The sequence below is a fragment of the Molothrus aeneus genome, chromosome 7 (genome assembly GCF_037042795.1).
Source record: "Molothrus aeneus isolate 106 chromosome 7, BPBGC_Maene_1.0, whole genome shotgun sequence".
NCBI lineage: Eukaryota > Metazoa > Chordata > Aves > Passeriformes > Icteridae > Molothrus > Molothrus aeneus.
This window is the reverse complement of record NC_089652.1, coordinates 1,113,778-1,132,679: the sequence shown is the minus strand read 5'-3', so window position 1 is coordinate 1,132,679 and position 18,902 is coordinate 1,113,778. Positions and strand designations below refer to the sequence as shown.

The window sequence follows — 18,902 nt, the reverse complement described above, 5'->3', positions numbered from 1 at the left end:
TGAAATCCACTTTGTGAGCGAGATAATGAAAATCCATTCGTGGCTCTTCCGCTCCTTCTGTGCCATTAAACAACCAGAAATGTGATAGTCTTCATTGCTGCATGTTTAATAGGATAAGTTTAAAAAGAAAAGATTTTAAAAAACCCAAACAAAAAACCCCAGCACAAACCCACAAAAACCTCTAATTCTTACATCTTTTATTAAAAACAAAATGTGTTTAAACATGCTTAAATGTTGCACAGAGCTGAGCTGTGGAGTAATCTTGGTTTGAAGGCTGCTGTTGTGGTTGGGCTTGGGGGGGAATGGTGGGTCTAAGGCAGCACTGGGTTCCCTTAAGGCAGCAATTTTTGTGCAGATTGTTGTGTTTTGAGCATCAGCATTAGCCTGGGAGTGCTGACTTACTTGCTTAGGGAGCTTGTTTGGAGAGCAAGGCAGAGCTGTTGGCTCTCTACCACTGGTTTCTGTGGAATGACACATTTTGGAGCTGAGAAATAGGGTTCAAATCAGAACTAATTCCAGTTTTTAAAAATAGGATAAAGAGAGAAGTTTAGGGTGTGTTAATGGATGTGTTTTATGTCAGCATGGTAAGCTCAGCTGTGAGGGTGGGTGATGCTGCGCTGGAGGCCTTGGGGGCTTTGGGACTTAGGTGGGGAGATAAGAGTGGGTTTGCTCCAGGAGAGGAGCCTAAATGCCTCCCCTGTGCTTAGGCCAAGCTTGCTAATCCTGGCTTAGGCTCCGTCACACCAGAAGCCCTAAATGGGATTTGTCATTTCTGAGAGAGGCAGCAGAGTGCCCAAAATATGCTTTTAGCCCCAAAAGAAGCAATCCCAGCCCTGCCCTGGGGTGGTGGCTGAGTCCCTGTGAGCCAGGGGGTGACAGAGCAGCTGCTGGGCTTGGAGCCTCCTTGGTGGTCCCAGGCACCCCTTGTTCTGCACCCCCTGGAAATCCAGGAGCAGGAGTAGGATGTGGTTGGAGGCTATGGCTGCCCTCTCTTTATCCAGGTGTGCAGAGCAGGTGTGGGATTCATGCCAAGCCAGCAGCACAGGCTTCTCTGCTAGCTTAGCACATCTCTCCAGAGGCAGCACCATCGTAGCTTTTTTGTCTAACATGTGTGTGGTACCTTCCCCTAACTGTGGTGTGTGAGTGTGGAGCTCTCATTCCCATAACATCCCACTCTTGTGTGCTCTGAGAACTGGGCTTCCCTTGGGGAAATGCTGGATGCCACAGGAAACTGGTTTTGGTGCGGAGACACGGTGTTTGTGTGCACTTTGCCTTCCTTACAGACACTTCTTTCCCAATTATTAAAAACAAAGGTGACACATACAGAGTTTTAATTGTATGCATCAACCCAAGGACACCTAATGTGGGTTGTAATGCAATTCCTGGCTTTTTCCCACTATATATTTATATAAATATATATAAATATAAGGCAAGTATATGCCTTAACTTGAAGTAATTCCCATGTATGTGCATATAAACCTCAGTAACATTCCCGTTGCTGGTTAATTTGCAAAGAGCTTTTTTTTCCACAAGCGAAGCCTTTTTCTGCTGTGTGTTTTGTACCTCTGCTGTCTGTAACCAGCTGCTTTGTGTGGCAGGTGGGAGATTCAAGAAGGAGATAGTGGTTGATGGACAGAGCTACCTGCTGCTGATCAGAGATGAAGGAGGCCCTCCAGAGGCACAGGTGAGCCCAAAGCCTCGCTTCCCTTGTTTTTCAAAAGTTCCTTTCAAAGAACTGGCTCTGCTTTGTTCTGCCCTGGCTCCTTCTCATCTTCCTGCCAGGAGAATTCCAGCATCACCCTCAGGTGAAAAAGATTTTGTCCAGCAAATGGTTGGGATTTCAGTTACAATGGATGGATGAGTGTGTGTAGCAAATATTTGGGGACAGAGACTGTGCAAGTCAGGATACCCAGCTCATTTACACTGAATTCCCAAGCATTGTCCTTCCCCTGGTCACACATCAGGATTTCATAAAAGCACAGGATGGTTTGGATTGGCAGGGACCTTAAAGCTCATCTCACTCCCACCCTCTGCCATGGGCAGAGACACCTTCCACTATCCCAGGCTGCTCCGAGCCCCATCCAGCCTGGCCTTGGGCACTGCCAGGGATCTGGGCACCCTGTGCCAGGGCCTGCCCACCCTCCCAGGGAGGAATTCCTTCCCACCATCCCATTTAACCCTTCCCTGTGGCAGTGGGAAGCCATTCCCTGTGTCCTGCCCTGCTCCAGGCCCTTGTCCCAAGTCCCTCTCCAGCCCTCTGGAAGGAGCTCTGAGGTCTCCCTGGATCCTTCTCTTCTCCAGGTTGAACACCCCCAGCTCCCCCAGCCTGGCCAAGCCCCTGACTGTGGAGAAGACACTTGGGGGTTTGAGTGCTTGACCATTTCTCTGTTTTGAGCAAGAGTTCGCTCATGTGCTCCTTAAATCACCTCAGATTTAAGCATCTGTGCTGTCTGCAGGCAGCATCCTTGTCTTGGACATCCTCCTCCTCCTCCACCTCTCCTCACCTGGGCACTGGCAGGATTTCCTGAGTGTTGGCTGCTGCTGGCCTGGCTTTGCCAGGCTCTTCCGGGAGGGATCAGCTTCCAAACAAGCAATAATTGAGCATCAGGAGCTGCCAAACAGCTGAGGGGGAGCAGTGCCAGCAGCAGCAGCTCGGGTTTCAATGCAGCAGCACAGCTCCAGGAGGGTGAGAGCGTGGGGGAAGGTGCCAGGACAAAGGGGAAGAGAAAGGACGAGGAGGAAATGGAGGCTGAGAGAGACATCCTGGAAGGAAGGAAGTCACAGGACAGAATAAAGCACTGGCACATCTGGCAGCAGGAGCAACAAGGACAGCTCTGTCTGGGGCTGGGAGGGATTTGGCTGAAGCAGTCCCTAATGCTTAGAGAACATTCACTCATCTAAGAATGTGAATAGTGGAGGTACAAAGGTACATGCAGCAGTCTGAGATGGGTTTGTGCCTGGCTTTGCAGAGCTCACAGGAGCTGGCTGCAGACTGATGAACAGCACAGGGTGTGCTCCTGGGATGTGCCAGGTGAATTTGGGGCTTTGGCTGCTGTTGTCCAGTGAAAGGTGTCCCTGCCCATGGCAGGGGGCTGGTGTGAGATGAGCTTTAAGGTCCCTCCAACCCAGACCACTCCGGGATCCTGTCGTGGCTGAGATTTGTTCTCCATCCTCATGGTTTGCTGAAGAGGTCTGGGGTGTCAGTGCTGTCTCACCTTTCAGCACGAGGCTTTCCTGTAAATTCCCTTTGGAGCTTTTGGGTGTAATTTCAAGTTACATGTCTATTAAAAATCTTTAATCTGTTCATTAATTCCTGCAATGAAAAGTTTGCTTGTGTGTTCATGAATAATTGGGATTGAATTCCACCTGCAGTAAGGAAGGAGCTGACATGTGGGGTTGTGGCACTGGGTCATGGGTATTCCCCAGGTTACTGTCCCCTTCTTTTTGGCAGGAAGTGAGAAAAAACAAACTGCCCTTAAGACTCTTTTTGTGGGTCTATGATCTCTCCTTTCTTTGCCTAAGATAAAATTGTTTAAAGATGAAAATAATTCAATTTCCTATTGTAAAACCAAATTAACCTGGTAACTGACCTACAGTGAGCTACTGCATGCAGTTTTTAAATTTAAAACATTTTTTACAATATGCTTTTGGGCTTGCCTTGAGCTAACAGCTCTGCTCACTCATAGTAATAAGTCTGAGAATGGATTTCTATACCAGCAGCTGATTTGTCCTTGTTTCAAGCCATTTCCTGCACAGTACTCTGGATGAGACATCCAGGGGTTCCAGACATTGTGTTTCCTAAAATTCCTTTGGTTTTCTGTACCACAGGTCTCATATCCACAAAGAATAAGCTTCATTTCAATATGAAAAGTGAAATAAGGAATTGCTGGAAATGTTCTGTGTCTGCTGGAACTGCACAGTGTAAATCTGTGGAGTGTTTTAAAATGATCTTTATTAGAAGGCTGCTGTACACACCGCTCAAACATTCAGAGGGTTTAGAGAGACTGTTGGCTTCCAAATGAATGCCTTAAGGACATTCCCAGTTGTTGGGAAGAGTCCTTGGCATGATGCTGCTGAGTCCAGTCAACAAAAACCATTTTATAATGAGACCCAAGCCCACATCTCCCAGATTAATGATGCTGTCTCCACTTCTTGTGGTTTCATCTTCTGGTTTGAACAGTTTAACAGTGTGGTGGTTGACCTTATTCTGGCAGTGACTCTGCTGTGTGTTAACCAGTCCTCTCCTTCCCCTCTGGAAGATTGTCCTCCTGACTGTCTTGAAAACCTCAAAACAATTATTTGGTCTATTTTTACCCCGTAACAGCCCAGGCAGTGTTTGGTTTCAATACAATCATCATGAATATGCAGAGCCTTTCCCCAGTGAACCTCTGTGTTCAGTGTGTCCCCTGGCACGTTGTAGTAATAACATAACAAAGCATGAAAATCCCCTTGGCTGAAGCTTGTTTCCATTGCTCTGAATTTGGGTAGGAATGGAGTCACTTAGGGAAAAATAAAGGCAGTGAGGTAAGCTGGAATTTCTTCTTGATGTCCTGTTCATGTTCACTGTTGAGTTAAATGTCTTAACTCACTTGTGAGCTAAAAGCTTCTCACTTGCATGGTCAGTGAGGAGCACCTGCATGTCTCTCAGCAGGTTCCTGATGCCAAGAGAGAGCAGTTTGCTCTTCCACTGAAAGCACAGCGAGGCACTTGGTGCTGCTGGCTCAGCTGAGAGCGTCTGTATGGTGGAGAATTGAAAGTCTCAAGTTAATGGGGTTGAGATGTGAGAATTCCTAGCAATGCCTGTCCTGGCATGCATGCAAATGGCAGCATGGGGGCTCAGTGAGCACTGCAGATGAGTGCTGCTCCTTTCAAATGCACAGAGACAGCAACCTCAGCCTGCTGTGTTTTCTGGGAATCAAATCCAGTGTGCACTGACAGTAGCTGCTTACACACCCCAGTGAAAAGCAGGGGTGCTCATGTGGGGAAATCCCTTGTGTATCCCAGATCCTCATGGTGTGCAGGGGGATGAGATTCACCATTTTAGCAACTGATCCTAACCCTGTTGAGGCCTTTTTTGTGTGTGAGTTTTTCTGGTGTGTATTTCCCTTGCAGGAAGGTAAGAACGTTTCTCTCTAGGTTTTCCTTCCTTCCCCCTCCTCGCTGCTCTTCTCACAGTTGGCCTTTCCCATTTTCATCCTGCAGTTTGCCATGTGGGTGGATGCTGTTATCTTTGTGTTCAGCTTGGAGGATGAGGTCAGCTTCCAGACCGTTTACCACTACTACAGCCGCATGGCCAGCTATCGCAACACCAGCGAGATCCCCATGGTCCTGGTGGGCACCCAGGGTAAGTGCAGCCCTCATTCCCAGCTGCAATGCTCTCAGCTGGGCCTTGGAGACCACATGGGCTCCTCCAAGCTGGCAAAGCCATGTCCTGTCCTTTCCCTTTTGCTACAGGGCTGTGGCATTGCAAAGACAGTATTTGAAGTGAGAGAAAAATGTCCTGGCAGTTCGCCTGGAGAGGGAGAGTGTAGGACCTCAGCAGTGAAGAAAGAGGGGAAGTTAGGTCAGATATGCACAAGAAATTCTTCACTCTGAGGGTGGGCAGGCCCTGCAGAGGTTGCCCAGAGCAGCTGTGGCTGCCCCTGGATCCCTGAAGTGTGTCCAAGGCCAGGGTGGATGGGGCTTGGAGCAACCTGGGATAGTGGAAGGTGTCCCTGCCGTGGCAGGGGGTGGAACACAATGAGCTTTAAGGTTCCTTCCAACTCAGACCATTCCAGGATTCTATGGCTTGCAAGGAAATTTAAAATAATATTTTCAATGTGTGCTGGTGGTGGTGGTGGTTTTCTTTCCCAGCAGGGAGATGCCCTGGTTGAATTTGGGCAGGTAAATCAGTTGTGTGGGGAAGTTCTGCAGCCAGACCAGTTTCCATGAGCTTGGCAGTCTGGAAGGGTTCAACACCCTGGCATTGCTGAGAGGCAGCAGGGTAGGAGGCAGAGGTGAAGCCTGGCCTCAGGCTGTGCCTCTGGGAGACCTCTGTAAATCAAGTAAAAATGCAGCTTTTTGCCACCTGAGCCAACCTATCCCCCCAGTTTTTCCTTCTGAAATAGCAGCTGTCCTGAAGGGAAATATGGCAAGGGAAAAGTACCCAAAATATTTCAGTTACTTTGGCATTTGAGTGTTTTTTTGAATATTCTCTGCTGCCTTGTGCCAGCATAGCCCAGTAACATTTCACCAGTTTCCCATCCTGTGATTGGTTTGCTGCATTGGTGGAGCTGAGGCTGTTCTGTTCCTGACCATGGGATCATGAAGGTTGGAAAAAAACTTTTAAATCACCAAATCCAGCTGTTCCCTCAGCACTGCCAAGGCCAGCATTAAACCATGTCCCCAGGTGCCACACCCACACAACTTCTATGTCCTCCCAGGGATGGTGCCTCCAGCACTGCCCTGGGCAGCTGTGCCGGGGCTGGACAACCCTTTGGGCACAATTTGAGGCCATTTCTCCTCGTCCTGTCCCTTGTTCCTTGGGTACAGAGCCCACATGGCTGCACCCTCCTGGCAGGAGGTGTGCAGAGCCAGAAGGTCCCCCCTGAGCCTCCTTTTCTCCAGGCTGAGCCCCACCAGGTTGCTGTTGTGCGTTAGAGGCAGAACACAGGTGTTGTGAATTGTTCTTGGTTCAGTTTTGGGCATCCTCCTTGTTAGTGTGTCCCAGTGGTTTTGGTGGTGTTGGAGCTTTTTGGTGTTTTTTCAGCCACGTGGTCAGGGAACATTTGGCCCTCCCCTGCCTCCTGCCCAGGGGTGACAGCACAGAGGGGATGTGTGGGCAGCAGGGAAGGAGGAATCACAGCCCAGCTGGAGGGAGGAAACAGATGATAAGAAGGAAAAGGGGAAGTAGGAACAGAAAAAGTCTTAGGACAGCAGAAACTCCACCAAAAAGCAGAAAGGAGCTGCTTTGAAGGGCCACGTTTTGGGCTTGAAGCTGGAGTTGAGAAGGTGAAGGGGAAACATTTCTCCAACTTTTTTTTACTTTGTGCCCTTCTGACCCCCTTCTGGGGTATGGTTTGGGGTATGGTTTTCCATCTCCTTCCTGTTACTTCCAGTAAAAGAAAAGTTCATTTTCTGTTGCAGCACTGATGCAAAGGGGATTTTTTTTTAAAGATGGAAATAATGCTAACTCTAGGAATAAGCATCAGGAAAAAACAGAGCTTTTGGTCTGTGTTTTACAGTGAAATAAAAGGTATGAATACCTAAATTCACTTGTTAAAATACATATTTTTAATAAACCTTTTATATCATAGAATCCCAGAATGGTTTGGGGTGGAGAGCACTTTAAAGCTCATTTAATTCCAACCCTGTGCCATGGGCATGGGCATCTTCTACCAGCCCAGGTTGCTCCAAGCCCTGTCCAACCTGGACTTCTTGGTTGTGTCAGGTATTCCTGAAATGCGATGTGAAATGAAATCTTTCCCACAACAGTGACACTTCCAGATGTTCTCCCCTGGCTTCCAAGGGCAGCTCAGAGCCCCAGCCTGACCCACCTCGGCACAAGGAGGCCAACTCCGGGGAGTTGCGCTGTTCTGGAGCTGAACCCGCTCGGTTCCTTTCTGGGCACATGCTACCAGCGCCCTCTGCTGATAAAGAACGGGCTCCTGCTTTTCCTAATTGCTGCTCTATTTTTGTTAATTGGATCTGATGAGGAGGTAATGACAGCATCAGTTGAGGTCTGGTCCTGCCGTGCCCGGGGCAGAGCCTCACACACAGCGTTGCAAGAGGCACTGAGTCCATGTTTAGGGTTTTTTTTTTTAATGCTTTTTTCCCAAAGAACAAATCTGTTCTGCTGCTGTGGGTGGTTACAGATTTTAAGGAAGGCTTTCTGGGCAGCTGTAAATGCTGAAATTATTGCCTGTTGTAGAATCCCAGAATAGTTTGGGCTGAAAGGGACCTTGAAGATTATCCAGTGCCACCCCCTGCCATGGGCAGGGACACCTCTCACTATGCCAGGTTGTTCCAAGCCCCATCCAGCCTGGCCTGGAACACTTCCAGGGATGGGGCAGAAGAGTAACACAATACTCCTGGGGAAAAAAAATTCCTTTTCAAGGTCTGTTAATAAGATTATCACTTCAGATAGTATCACCTTTGTGTACAGAGTTCATCACTATGATGGAGTAGCAAGAAAGAAGCTTCTCCTTCGTCTATTCTGGTGTGAGGTTTTTTCAGCTCCTCTGGATAAGCTCTAGAAACTGAAATTTCAGCTTCCATGAGAAGAAGCTCTTGGAGAGAATTACCAAATATGATGGTATAGAAAAATACAATTTTTATCAGCTTTGCAGTATGTTCCCACAACATCTCTGGGTGCCTTTACCGCAGTTTGAGAAAGTAATTTACAATTAAGTTCTATTTCTTTAAAATACAGCATGTTTAATATTTCACACTCTATAGTCACTGATACTTACAGAGATGTAAAAACCATTTGACATGTTTGTACTAATCACCCACTTGTTTCCCTAAATATGTTTTACATCAGAGCTCATGCTCTTTCATGTGATTGTGTATCAACTGAGCTCAATATATGTATTTAAGGAAAGCAAAAAGCCTTGGAGGTTTTCCCCCTGGCTTTTAGAATCAGTGTACTGGTAATTTTAATAAGGAGATGTAAATCAGAGTGATGTACACCCTGTTTCATGGTTTGTATTTAAACTCACTGCATGGTATTGATCAATATGAGAGGAGCTGGCCTGAAGTTGCACCAGGGGAGGCTCAGGTTGGATATTAGGGAAAATGTCCTCACAGAAGGGGTTGTCAAGCTGGAACCATCCCTGGAAGTGCTCCAAACCCACGTGGATGGGGCACTAAGGGCACTAAGGGTCAGTGGTGACCGTGGGTTGTTGTTACACTCGGTGATCTCAGAGGTCTTTCCCAACTTCCACACCCCTCCTGTGACTCTGTGAGTCCCAAGCTGGTGTTTGCAAGTGACCATTAATGGATGTTTTCCCCGTGTGGCTCTGCAGATGCCATCAGCTCCACCAACCCCCGTGTCATCGACGATGCCAGAGCCAGGAAGTTGTCCAATGACCTCAAGAGATGCACTTACTACGAGACCTGCGCGACCTACGGGCTCAACGTGGAGAGAGTCTTCCATGACGGTACAGCTGCCCTCTGGCACCCAGCACATCACCCCACCCTCTAGCTGTCCTTTCTGAGTAATGACCCTTTGGGATAGCTCACATATTTGCCTGCTCAGTTCAAGAAAACGCTGATTTTTGGGTATTTTTGTTGTGTTTTCTAAGACGGCTCCTTAACTTTCTAAGATGACTCCTTAACACATCGTATGTGCACTGATGTGTTCTCCACCAGCACCTTTAGTCTCAAGCATCTTAAGCTATTTTTAGTCCTTGCCTAATTTTCAGTTTTCTTTGGTGCTGCTTTATTGTAACAAAGTTTTCTCTGCTTTGGTTCTAGCCTTAGTGGAGAGGCTGAGGGGCTGTTTGTGCAGAGGAGCTGAAAATGCGACTTTCGAGCACCGTAATGTTCATGGGGTGTTAAAAATGGAGAGCTAGGTTGGATGTTGGGAAGGAATTGTTCCTGTTAGGGTGGGCAGGCCCTGGCACAGGTTTCCCAGAGCAGCTGTGGCTGCCCCTGGATCCCTGGAAGTGCCCAAGGCCCGGTTGGACAGGGCTTGGAGCAAGCAGCCTGGGACAGTGGGAGGTGTCCCTGCCCATGCAGGGGTAACACAGGGTGAGCTTGAAGCTCCTTTCCAACCCAAACCATTCTGGGACTCTCTGAGAGTCCTGTGTAGGGGTTTTGATCCTTGTGGGTCCCTCTCAGATCAGGGTATTTTATAATTCCATGGTCCTGGAGTTGTATGAGATGGGATGTGTGCCCCCTCTAGTGGAATTTCAACCAAGTGTCCTGGGGCTTGGCTGGCTTCTCTTCTCACCATGCTCCTCTCGTGGCTGAACGTGTCAGCCTCTCATCACAGCAGTTTTCTGTGTCTGAAAACCTTTTTAATTAATTAAATGTTAATGCTTCTCAGAGCCCCTAGTTCTGGGGCCTTCTGTTGCCAGCTTCTCGTTGCAAAGTCCTGCTCTGCCTGTGCTTGCATAAGGCAGTGTCACATCAGCACCTTGCAATAGGGTGTGAAAAGACACTTCAAATTTAAAAAAAAAGGCAAAAATACCAAATTTTTACGTGGAATAAAAAGGACATACATTCTAATGTTTACATTCGAGAAGAAAAAAAGTGGTAATTTTTGCATGGGATAAGAGTCAAAACATTTGTACATTTTATGTGGAAAATACTGACTTGCACCCTTTTTAAACACATGCTGTTGGTCAGATTTCAGAGAAGAGCATTTGAAGCTGCATCTTCTTGCTTTGCTCCCTGTTTTCTGTTGAACCAGTTGCAAAAATTACTGTTTTGACTGCCTAGATTTTCTATATTGATTAGGAGTTTCAAAGAGCCATTAGGGGGTTTTGTTTAGCACATTTATTTTGGAGTGCTGGCTATAGTTAGATTGTTAATTATATATTCCAAGTCCTGGTGTTTGTGGCTCTGTCTGCAGCCTCCTTCTTGGTTTTTTTTCCCTTTTCTCATAGATTTGGAGAGAAGTCTCTTGGCACAAAGCTAGTGTGATAAACTTGTAAGCTTTCAGGGGGCTCATTTGTCTCTCTTTGGTGGTAAGAAAGAATTGACAGGGCTCATGTGTTTTAAGAAATCTCAGGGTGTTGTTTTGCCCTCGTGGCAGCCAACCAACTCTTTAATATTTGCCAGCTAATAGGATTAGAAATGCTTCTGTATGAATGGGTTACACTTGCCAGACACGTCTGGGACCGAATCCAATTCCTGATAATTTTTGCTGTTTGTTTCAGCAGGAAACAAAGCAACTTCTTAACCCCATTAAATGGGGGGGTGTGAATGAGCAGTGCAAGCTGTTAATAGGGAGCACTTGATTAAATGTCCCTTGGTTTGTGCTGCTCTGGGGTGTTCAGGTTCAGCATAGCTTTAATGGTTTTTTTTGTGGCTTCTTCAGAGGGTTCACATTAGTGGGGTAGTGGAAGGTGTCCCTGCCCTGGCAGGGGTTGGAACAAGATGAGCTTTAAGGTCCCTTCCACTCCAAACCATTCTGGGATTCTCTGATAAAAAAAGAAATAAAATTTACCTGAGGATGTTCCAGCCCACAGACTTGTCTTCCACACACACCTGGTGGGTTTTGACACCAGTTCCTGGTTTGGGCTGCTTTGTTTGCAAGCTTATTTTAAAATCTCTTTTCTTGTTTCTGTGTTGTGCCTTGCTGTGATGTAGACATACCTTTTGGAGGAAGAAATTGGAAATGGCATTGAAGAGCTTTTTACTCCTTCATTGCACACACTTTAGAAATTAAATTTCAAATTTGTCCCCTGCAAGCAGCTACTGAACTTAGTGGTCATCTGTTATGATTCTTCTGTGATAACTCATTTCCCATTTTCTCCACAGCTGAGTGGGAAAATAATTTAACTTGAATGATTATTGTTATTATGAAAATGCTACTTTATTCTCGAGTTAAATCCAAATACCTCGTTTCCAGCACTTCATTACAGCTGATAAGCTCACTATTGATTGTAACAGAGATGGAATCATAGAATCACTTGGGTTGGAAAAGACCCTTAAGATCATCAAGTCCATTGGTTCATATTTTGTGAGAGGAAAGCTAAGTAAAGTGAAAGCCAAAATCCTCCTTGACATTCTGCTGGTTTTTAACCTTCAACCATGTCCCACTGAGGTTTAATCTCTCATACTGTTGGGAAGTAAAACCTGAATTTCAGGCTGAAATAAAAAAGAGGAGTTCCGTGTTTCAAGGGTTTAGTTTAGTAATGTGCCCAATGTTGGAGGATAATAAATCCTTTCTTATTTTTTTGCTATTTTGAATAGTTGAACAAGGGAATTGCATTTTAAAAATTAGATAAATGCTAATAAGATCCATTTTGCTTCATATTCCCAATTAAGAATTAGGGAATTTTTCCCCCTGCTTATCAGAACGGATTCTATCAATGACAGTGAAAATGATTATTTTAATACTTCTTGTCAGCACAGTATTGTAATGACTGTGTACTGCCCCAGGATGCCTTTTTAATGGTTTTAGCCTTCTTGAATTAGCTTGATGTACCATTAATGCATGAGAATTGCTTTTATTTCTGTTCACGGTGTATTCAGAACCACACATCTTGCCCTGCTTTATGTTTGGATTTTCCCTGACCCATTTAGCTGTGGGCCATGCGAGTCTCTGACACCACAAAGGAGCAAATGTTCAAATATTTAGAGGATAAAATTTTACTATCACAGGGTGTGAAACAAAAGGGTTTGAGTCTAACTTGGGTTCAGAGTTGAATCTGTGTCTGTAGCTCAGCAGTTCAATCAAGGGAGTTTTACCTCATCTAGATGGCTGTAACACCCAGATTTTGATCTAAATACTGCCCAAAATAACAATAACCCTGTGAATATTGAGGCAGGAGTTGCAGGTATGTGGTGGCAGAGGCCACTGCTGCCTCACAATTTGCACTTTGCTCTGGTGCTGCCAGTATTTTTGGATGCTTTATTTGCAAATTAACTAGTCTTTTATTAAGGAGCGTGTCTACTCTGTGTAAAAAAATCTACCAACCAGGAGTATTTCATTTCCAGATCCAAACAGTATTTCCCACGTGGTGTTGAACAAAGGTGTCTTAAAAGGAGAACTTCAAAGCACCATTTCTCTGTTAAGGGATGGGAGATGACAAATTAATCCTGCTGCAGCCGCATCGAGGGGAAGGGCTGTCACTTGCCATCAGCATTACCAAGTCAGCTTTTATAGATGTGTTTTCATTAGGAAATGTTCATCAGCCTAATGGGAAGTAAATAAAAAGGAAGTAAATGGGTCCCATCCCGACAGCTGGTTTGGGAAGATCAATGTGCACTTTGGCACTGGATGTGGCCTGAGGGATTCTCTGCTTGGGCTGGGCTGGTGGGGACCCAGGGCAGGATGAGCAGTGGTTCCTTCAGCTCAGGATTTCCTTGGGTTTCCTTGGAATTCCTTGGATTGCCTTGGATTTCCTTGGGTTTCCTTGGGTTTCCTTGGAATTCCTTGGATTGTCTTGGATTTCCTTGGGTTTCCTTGGAATTCCTTGGATTGCCTTGGATTTCCTTGGGTTTCCTTGGAATTCCTTGGATTGCTTTGGATTTCCTTGGGTTTCCTTGGGTTTCCTCGGAGTTGGGCTGAGGCCTCCAGGAACGTGGTGTGTGATGAGCTTCAGGATGGTCACACATGGTCTGGATCAACCTGCTGACTGTTCCATGCTTCACAAATCGATGTTTTGGCCGGTTAGATATTTGTATCTTCCTGGTTTGTTCGTTTCGGGTTTTTTCTAATGAGAAAGTGACATGAGGGAGTCAATTTATTTTCCTCGATATCATGGCTTAGCCTGGAGCAACAAACGCTCAAGCTGAATTCATTTGAAACCCCCCCGTTCATTTTAAGTAGTTTCAGTTTTAAGTTCGTTTTAAGGCGTTTGTTTTAACGTAAAATTAACGTTTTGATTGTATTAATGCACGTTTTGATTTTATTAATCCGCGGGAATAACGGAGCGCGGCGGGAGCGGCCGCCAGGGGGCGCCGGAGCCGCGGCGTGAGGGGCCCGTGATGGCGGCGCCGCGGAGCCCCTCGGGGACGTTCAAACGCTCCGGCAGACAAAGTCGGCCGGAAAAAATATATATAAACGAAAAAATCTGTTCACCCTCCTCTTGTGAGGTGTTTCTGTTTGTGTTTTATTCTGAACTTGCTTCAGCTTCACTCTTGCTCATGCTTTGCCCTTACACTTCACTTTATCCTTCCTGCCTGCCTGTAACTCTTATGGGCCATTAATAAATGGGAAGATTTAGTTTGGCAACAAGAATTTCACTCCATCTGTAACTCTTATGGGCCATTGAACACGAGAAGATTTAGTTTGGAAACAAGCATTTAATTCCACTGTTCTTTGGGGTTTTTTGGTGGCTGTTTTTGTTTGCATAGAGGTTTCTTCTGGTTTCCAGGTAATCCCTCAGCCCCATTCAGCAGATGACAAGTTCTGGTGCCATAAATCAGACTGCACGTTGTTGTAGGAAGGTGAACTAGCAGGATATTAACCAATATCCAAATATTAACCAATATCCAAAATTGATATAACACAGGCTTGAAATGAGCTGTGTGAATTGAGCATTGCCTGGTGAAACAGGTGTGAAGAAGCCTTCATCCTGGGGAGCAGTTGGCATCAGTAGGATTGGGCTGGAAAATGGATCCAAGTCCTTGGATTTCTATTTTCTGACTGATTACCAAATTTCACACTTTACACATTACTTTCTTTTTCTGTTGTCCCTGAGAACTTAGGAGGTCTCTGTGCAGTTCCCCTCATGCTTGGTGCTGTCCAGTGTTGCTGCCATGCTGTCTGGTGGGCACAGACTTCACCTTTTTTGCCAATTTTGGGGTGAAAATTGCAGCAATTTTGCAGGCATTGGGGACTTGGAGACTGGTACTGCTCTATCAGGTTTTTCAACACCGCACCTGGATCCACAAATGTGTGAAGGAAAGAAAAGAGCTCTTCCAGTGACTCGTCTGCATGCAGTTTTTCAAGCTTGGAATCAAATAATGGGATGAGGAGCTGTACTCCAGGGTATGGAATTTTAAAAGTGCTACAGTGAGCATGGAGGAATAGAATGATTTAATGCCAGTAAAAGTTCCAGAGAGGTTTTGATTTTAGCTCTGATGTGTCATTCAGTAGGTGACTCGTAGAAAACCATAATGTCTTGCAGAACTTTTTATGTGACTTTTAATTTTATAGTGGTTATTTCATGGCACTTCCTTTAAGTCTTAATTTGAAGTGTATGCAGTGAGGCAGGTTACTCAAAACCTAGAGCAGAGCTGCTGGTTCTGTACAATAGGTGACAGCTGTTAAATTTTTTGGAGAGCACAATAAATGCAAGACCTAGTTCAACACTGATGAATTCTTCATTAAATGGCAGAAAGAATGTTGATCAACATCTCTTCAAAATTCAAAAGAATTCAGGTTTTCAGTAGTGAAGATTCAGAATTAGTCCAGTAAAGTCATATTCTATAATGTAAACTCTAATTGAAATCCTGGGGCAGGAAACAAGGTGGTTGTTTGGGGGTAAATTGCCTTTTTTTTTAAATTTTAGATGAGAGTAAGAGGCAGAATCAGTGTGTTTGACAGACTCATGTGTGTTGTGCTTGGCAGATAAAGTGTTACAAACACATTTGTGGAGTGTCTGGCAAGCAAGTAGGAAATTGTTTCCTAGAAACAGGAGCAAGAAATTCTGGAAGAAGGAGGAAGTTTGAAAATTCCTTATTTTTCGAACCCCTCCTTTTCTCAGTAAAGACACCAGGAAAGGCAGAACAGAAATAAGCCAATAAATAAATGTTGTCATGCTGCAGTTCCTGGCAGAGCTGAAAGCAGCAGTGACAATTTCTGCCATTCTTTTTGAGCCAAGTGAGCTGAACAGCAAACTGACAGCACAGCAGAGCTGCTGGCAGGGCTCAGTCATGGGCTGTGTCCAGAGGGGAGGCTTTAAAAACAAATAAAATGAAATTCTGCTTGGTGATACCTGTTAGAGTGAGGATGCTTTGGCTGCTGCAGAGGAAGTGACCACAAGGTTAGGTGAGGGCCAGGAGGGGCTTCAGCAGAGCATGACCTCCTCAAAGTGCCTGTTTATATTTGCTTTATCTCAGCCAGAACCTTTTTCTTCCTCGTGTCTGCTTGATTTCTGAGTGTTCTGTGTAAACTGTGCCTTGTTTGCTGCATTTTGGGGGATGCTCTGCCTTGCCCAGCATATCTCTGCCTCTCTTCCTACTGCTGTGCTCTTTGTTACACTTCTCTGATTGTGGTTTGATCATTTAATCTGACATTTTCTTCTTAATTTTTTATTGACAAATCTTAAAACCCATACACCTCATCTGCCACTTTGTTTTCTACAGCTTCTCCAGCAAGCCTTCACATGCAGAGGGCAGCATGAAATACCTAAAGCTTGATTTTTCAATTTTTTTTGTTATCCTTAATATGTCTTCCCTTGGCTGTTGGTTTTAACTGTCCTTTGTGGATTTCTCTTTAAATTTGCTTGCAAAAAAAACCCAAAAGAAACCAAAACAAACCAACCTTTGTTGGCTTAATATTGATGAATGGAAGATTAAGAGCTAACCCAGGAGATGTGTTGTGTGAAGACAGAAAGGGAAGGCAGAATGCCCTTTCTGTAACTTCATTCTGTTCTGGACGTGTTTAGGAGCATTTATTAAAGAGAAGATCCTGCTTTGCCCCCTTATAATAAAGAGATGCTTTTGTCTGAGCTATCAAACGTTTAAAACTGGTGTAATAAACATAATCCTTTTGTAACCTCCTCTGTTGTGCAACAAACACATTTTCAACATCAAAGTTGATTATTAGCATAGCTGGTTCCTCAAAAGCCACTTCGGAAGCGCATTGCAAATCGCTGCCTTTCAGCTAATCCGTATGCATATGCAAATCCCATTGAGCTGTTTGCAGCGTGGATTCAGCTTTAAAAGCCTCCCTGGATGCGGGGGGTGGAGTGTGGAGCAGGGCACAGTGCTGGCATTCCCCTCGGAATTCCTGCACCAGCAGACTCCCAGTGCTGCTGCTGCCAAATTGAGGAGATGCGTTTTTCCTTCCTCCTTCTCTATAGAGAATCTTTAATTGTGTATAATGAACTTGGAAGTGGAGGGTTAGGTCTGATGAGGTGGTGCTGCATAAGGCAACTTGTGCCCATCAAAGCTGAGGCCTCTTCCTCTAGAAGAAAAGCATTGTGTGATTTTGGTCAAATGTCAGTGCAACTTTATCTGTAAGTTATCTGTAAGCTCCTCCTTTCATTTCAGTTTCTGTTGTTGGCCAGTCTTGAACATTGAGACTGCTGTTCTCTGCATCAAACTCTTCCCTTTTCACTCTTCCTTCTCTTTCACTCTTTACTCTTCCTTTCCTCTTTACTGGAGTTCTGTGTGAGCCAGACACAGCAAGGTCAGGTCCTGCCTGCTGCAGGATCTGGTCAGTACTTTGGGGAAAAGACAAAATCCAGCACAACATCATTTTGTACAACTCAAGAGATGAATCTGCAGCACAGAGCTGTTTTTGAATAGTCTCTGTAGATTTTGGGTGCTTCTTTAGCTTGGTCTTTGTAGGGCTACCAGTCTGGGATCCGTGTGGAACCTGTTTCAGCTGTGCATGCTGCATTTTGGTTAGGAAGTAAGCTCAAATCAGGGAGGAAAATTAGCTGGCAGATGGATGGGACTGCATGGGTTGCCTCAGTTATGAAAATGATCCCAAATATTAAATTTTACCCCTGATAACAGAGGCTCAACATGTTTTATTAAAGGGTTAGGAAAACTGGGGGACTCTTACACTTCTTGATGTGGCACTTGGAGATGTGGTTAGTGGTGCCCTTGGCAGTGCTGGGATAGTGCTTGGACTTGATTTTAGAGGGCTTTTCCAGCCTAAAGGGCCCTGTGATTCCTGTGATCCCTGACAGTTCCCACATGTGACTTCGCTTCATTATTTCCTGCAACTTTCAAAACGTCAAATTAAATTTTTAATAAATTCTAACTCTGATAGAAAACATTTTTTGGAACATATTTGTTGTCTGTGACAAGTGCATTCCCTCAGCAACCTCTGTGGAGTGCTGACTTATGATCTTTAGTTCACATATTATTATAAAGCTGGTACATGACTAAAAATTGAATAGTTTTGTTAATAAATGTGTGAATATTTGTTCCTTTTAGTTTCAGCACAAGATCCTTTTGTGTCAGGTAACTTCTGCACTGTCTCAACTTTGGAAAGGCTGAAAGTGGCTTTCAGAGCCACAGAACCAATTTTAATTTAAGGCAGAGGTTTGTTTTTCTTCAAGCTCTATCAGCACTTAATGAAAGAACGTTATTGGCAGATGTTGAAGAAATATTTTTTCCCATAGAAAATTGGATTTGGGGCATAAAACTTGTTAATGTTAATAAAGACAGGTCATTACTGGTCTCAAGTCAGATATGCAAACTGCAGGAGATGGAGTGCTGCTGGTGGCACTTGTGCTGCTGCTCCTTGGGTGTGACAAAAGCCCTGGTGAGGAGTAAATCAGCAGGAGTTGAGCGCATACACAATGGCCTCACTCCCATCATTTATGCCCCTCCTGATGCCTGATGCACTCACTTGTGTCTTAGGCCTGGTAATTTACAGTCTCCCAGAAAGGTATGTTTAGATTTAAGCTGTGCAATAGTGTAACTAATGAGAAATAGAGGGGAATTTATAGCACTTGCTGATTGATTGGCCAAGTACCTCGACATTAATTGAAATCTGAGGACTCCCAGCTGTCTTTCAGTTAAAAAAATTAAATAGGGGGAAAAAAAAAGTGGTTTTGGAGTAGTGAAACTATTGCTTTGTAGCATTTATGGAGAACATGGCTAGGGTGAAAAGGTGGGATTCCCTAAAGAATGGAAGGGCTGTTTCCTAATCACCTGCAGGCACTGGCTGATCTGCACCGCTGGCACTATCACTCAGCTTTTACAGTCCCACTGTGACTCCAGTTGTCTTTCCCTTGGAGTTTGGCCCCAGTTCCATCTGGGAACTTGGCTGTGGAGTCAGCACTTGGTGCTGCTCTGCCCTAACAGAGGCACTCAGGCCTAACTGTTGTGTGACAAATCATCAGGATAAATACTTGGCGTTCATCTCTCGCTTCATAGCGCCGCTGTTTAACCAGAGCACACAGCTCTCTCCTCTGCTGTCATCCTCTAAATGCACCATTCTTGCTGGAGCTTAGTCTTGTGAAAATGTCTAAATTTTCCCATTAAGTGCTTAAAAAGTAATAAAACTAAAGCCATTAGCCTTCACTCGTCAGATCTGTATCAAGAGAAATATTCTT

General features: G+C 45.0%; 1 protein-coding gene across 9 annotated transcripts in view; it reads left to right on the top strand.

Annotated features, from left to right (window-relative positions):
• AGAP1 (ArfGAP with GTPase domain, ankyrin repeat and PH domain 1) overlaps positions 1 to 18,902 on the top strand; it is a 327,174-nt gene that overhangs the window by 118,793 nt on the left and 189,479 nt on the right. For all 9 annotated transcript variants that reach the window (XM_066553390.1, XM_066553387.1, XM_066553384.1 and 6 more), the window contains 3 exons: positions 1,599 to 1,684; positions 5,203 to 5,344; positions 9,006 to 9,140. In XM_066553390.1, the coding sequence (XP_066409487.1) occupies positions 1,599 to 1,684; positions 5,203 to 5,344; positions 9,006 to 9,140 (363 nt within the window). The remainder of the gene's footprint in view (positions 1 to 1,598; positions 1,685 to 5,202; positions 5,345 to 9,005; positions 9,141 to 18,902) is intronic.